This window comes from Perkinsus marinus (genome assembly GCF_000006405.1).
Source record: "Perkinsus marinus ATCC 50983 genomic scaffold scf_1104296929480, whole genome shotgun sequence".
Classification (NCBI taxonomy): Eukaryota; Perkinsozoa; order Perkinsida; family Perkinsidae; genus Perkinsus; species Perkinsus marinus.
Window position 1 is genome coordinate 35,218 of NW_003216417.1, and position 4,094 is coordinate 39,311.

The following is a 4,094-nucleotide window of genomic DNA, read 5'->3' on the forward strand; positions in this document are numbered from 1 at the left end:
AAAAACACTAGTGAAAAGCATATTTCACGACTACTACGTAGTGTGAATATCCTAGTTTTACACCAGTTCACGTAAAACGGGTGAAACTCCACTTTTTCAAAATAGCAAAACGAAAAATAGATTTTTTTTCAGAATTCTGAGAATGCTTACGCTCCATAGACGTCCTCCATACAGGTTTCGATCGAACTAGGAACTCTACCATCAGCGAGGAGGCTTCTAGCCATCTACATACACACAGAGCAAGGAAAAATATTTGTTCTCCTTCCTCAGCTGAGCTTGGGAATTTCCTCACTAGTCATACAAGTTCACATATGAATCCGGCTAGAAATGTACGAAAACCAATGAGAATTTCCATATGTGGTCGATCATGTTTCTATTTTCTCTCACCTGGCTTTCGCAATTTTCTCCAATTCCCGAGAGCAAGTGTCTATGGACTACTGCGCCGCCACTCAGTAGAGCCTTTCGGACGTATTCGGCCGATCCAGAGTCGTCCTTGAGACAAGCTAATGCGGCTAAGGAGGCGTTGACCTACGGAAAACACCTGAGAGTTTTATGAAGTTTTATGAGTTTTATTTTGTGAAGTGGCAAAATATTCCATGTGAAAAACGCGATATGAAGTGAATTGAAAATACTCCGCGAATTACACCGGACAAATAACTCCACTTGTCATAAAACACATCACATGTTTTACGCGTTATCCGCTGCTCACGTGCGTTATTCGCGGAGTGAATTGTGAAATATATTTTCACAAGTGTTTTTTTCATATCATGGGTGAAACTCCGATGAATGCTGATGTTACTTTCGACAGTGTCGCTGCCGTACCAGGAGCCCGATGAGGCCTGCACGGTTTTTCATTGAAGAGTGCCTCGTTGCAGCAGGGATCGGTATAGTAACTGCACAGGGCATAAGCCCGCTCTCCTCAGCTGAGCTCAGGAGTCTCCAAAGCTACTTAGAAACCAACAAGGATTTACATATTGTCATTGACCATGTGCATACCACTCGATCTCCAACTCACCCTGAGGGGTCCACGAAAGGATCCTTCCGACACAACGACGTCTCCGTATTCACTTCAACCAACTTAGGGACAATCAGATCTTCCGCGAGATGCCAACATTTTCCAAAGGCGTCCATGGCCGTATAAGACAGCGCACGAGTAGCCAAATTACGCAGCCGACGGGCATTCCACAATCGATATCTGATTAAGTGCCGCTGGTCAGCAGACTCGTAGGGACTACAATGTGCAGAGAGGCCTATCTTTTGATGATAGACGCGTTGCCTTCGGTGTGGTATAAGAAGAAAGATGTTTGAGTAGACCTGAATCGAAAATAAGAGGCCATTACATAATCACTGCCTACCAATTCTCGAGCTTGTTGATTTCCCTGCCCCTCCCGAATGAGGATACTCTCTCGTGTGATCCGAACAACTATGTTCCAGTCGACCGGCTTCTCGCATTTTTATTCTTATCTACTAAGCCGACAACTGAGAGCCCACATTGAAGAGACACTATTCGCTGTACCGCATCTATCTGAGCGATTACGCGATCAAGAGCATTCTTATCGCAGTCGCCAGGCTCAGTGCGCGTTCCTGAGGATGACCATAGAATCATACGAATGAGGTCTCTCACGGTCGTCGAGATTCTTTAACTGTATGTCGTCAAGTACCACGCTCCCTTCTTTCACCGTGATGATTTCATTCGAGGAGAAGTCGATCGAACAGTGTCTGAGTGCTGGGGCCGATTCCCAATCTAGGATTCGCAGAGCCGTACTTGATCAAATTTTCCTCATCGATGAAGCCGGGAGTAATAACACTTCGGTGATGGATGATCCCTGAGGAGTTTCACCCGTGATATGAAAAGTACTTGTGAAAAACGACGTTTCACATTTCACATTGCTAAGACACGTGAAACGGAGTCACTTCATATCGCGTTCACGTCAACTCACATAAAACGGATGGAACTCACTCGACGGGACGAGTAAAACGAGTAGTCCTCGCTCTTGTACCGTGGCCATCTGTGCCAGCATCGATTCAACATTGTCGTCCACACCAAAAGAGGTATACACTCGAAGAGCCCACCAAAGGGTATCCGATCGTATCTTGCGGTGCACTACTGTGCCATCTGGTGTTTCCTTACCGGCGGCGCGAGAATTCCGAATTTTTTTATCAATTTTTTCGCAGTATCATCATTTCTGGTAGCATTCGAGCATTTGATATTCACGGGCAGGCCAGCTACAGTCCTGTTAAAAACGCTTTGTATTCGTTATCGTGCAAAATGCTGCTACCAGATCCCGCGATTCAAGTGCTCCAGAGTAGCGTTGTTGCTTTGTAAAGCATGCAGTGTGGGCTCTCGAACGTCCTTGAAAACTGTATCTACTCTTGCGGATATCACAATTTTTTTCGGAAATGACGAAATTTTGGGAAATTCTCGTTGGCTTCTGTACATTTCTACCCGAATTCGTATATAAACTGCTATAATCAGTGGGGAAACCGCTGAGGGAAGCGAACATACATTGCTCCAAGACTGACCCAGTTTATGAGGGTTTCTGGCAGCCCTCAGTTTATCAGCGAAGTCATCCATTGTGAAGTTCCACATCGAGACTTCATTTCGATCACATATACACTTCACTTCGTGTATGCCCGGATCGAGATGACGCGAGTGATAGCAACTGATCCCAGAGGATTTCATCGGTCCTCAGCAGCCACCTCCCACCGGGCAGGGCATTGAACGCATGTTTCAAGTTCAGCAACGTATATCTCTTCTTGGTCGCATGTGCGTATGTATAGATCTTCATCATAACGAAGGACGACGCGTATGTATCTACATCGTTTCCTCTACTGAGTAGATCGGAAAATATAGATATGATCATCTACGTGTGAAAATTTTGAAAATTCGGGGTCAGTGTGGTAAAATTTGCGCACGGTCAACCACATGTGTTGGTGACAATATGAAAACTCTGAGGAAAATTTGGAAAATCCTTGTTAGTGTCTGTACACTGATCGAATATATTCTCCCAATTCGTATATAAAATTTTATGATTAGTGAGGAAAACTTGGAGCTCAGCTGAGGAAAGCGAACATTTTTTGCAGCACTGTTCGGGGTTGGTTTCTAAAAATTCATATAATTAGTGAGGAAACTCCTGAGCTCAGCTAAAGAAAGCAAACATATATTCATCTGTTGGCCTTACTCTTCAATTCGACTTCGTGTGGCAACTACTTTAACTCTATCAACCCAGGATTGCCCTCCATAACGAGGCGATAGTGTTGTGGTGATTATCAATAACAGACTCCAGCATATTGAGAAGGACAACATGTGGGCAACTCAAGGGAAATCCAATATAGTGTCGAACGCTTTAAGACCCATTAAATGTAATATGAATCAGGGTTCATCTAAGCCTCTTGAGAGATGCATCATTGTCACTGTCCCAATCTTCCGTAGTGCACAATGTGTCTTTCGAGTGGAAGAACCGCTCAACTGAGCTTATGATGAAGATAGTTACGTCGATTAGGTATACCCAGACTGCTGCCTTGTAAGGCACTCTCCTGCAGTTGTGTCCAGTGTAGTTTAATCTCAATGGGCAAATCACTAACACTCTCAAAGTGCTGCAGTTTATGCAACTTTCCCATATATAAAAGATCTGAGTTCATATACGCGGTCGAAATGAGTATGTGAATGCCGACCAGGTCAGACTTCGCAATAATATTGTCAACGAAATGACCATTACCCTCACACAGTTGATTTTCACTAATGAGGTTCCCCTTTGGAGAAGTTTCTGTTCACCTGACGGGAGTCTCAATTCAGAATTGCCATACTTAGCGGTTGTATCACTAGGCAGGCTTTCAGCTGAGCGAATTCAACATCATCGTGGTGAACTTCGAATTTATCAAGTTTACATCGGAGTTTCACCCGTTACGTGGAGTGGCGTAATACTCTGTGATGAACCCGATATTCGCGCTATGCAGTAGTTGCGAAATATGTTTTTCATTTCACGGGTGAAACTCCATTATTGAACTCGTTAGCACTGCTAACTTCATCTGTCTTTTTTGCGACAAGCTCCAGCTTATCGTCCCAGAGTACCATTTACGTCTTTATACGAGCA

General features: G+C 44.2%; 1 protein-coding gene across 1 annotated transcript in view; it reads right to left on the minus strand.

Moving 5' to 3' along the window:
• Pmar_PMAR015767 (hypothetical protein) overlaps nucleotides 1-1,131 on the minus strand; it is a gene marked incomplete at both ends in the record, with an annotated part of 1,349 nt that extends 218 nt beyond the window's left edge. Inside the window, 4 exons of the mRNA XM_002787271.1 lie at nucleotides 151-224; nucleotides 388-528; nucleotides 800-893; nucleotides 1,016-1,131. Coding sequence (XP_002787317.1) covers nucleotides 151-224; nucleotides 388-528; nucleotides 800-893; nucleotides 1,016-1,131 — 425 coding nt within the window. The remainder of the gene's footprint in view (nucleotides 1-150; nucleotides 225-387; nucleotides 529-799; nucleotides 894-1,015) is intronic.
• Between the last annotated feature and the right edge of the window lie 2,963 nt (nucleotides 1,132-4,094).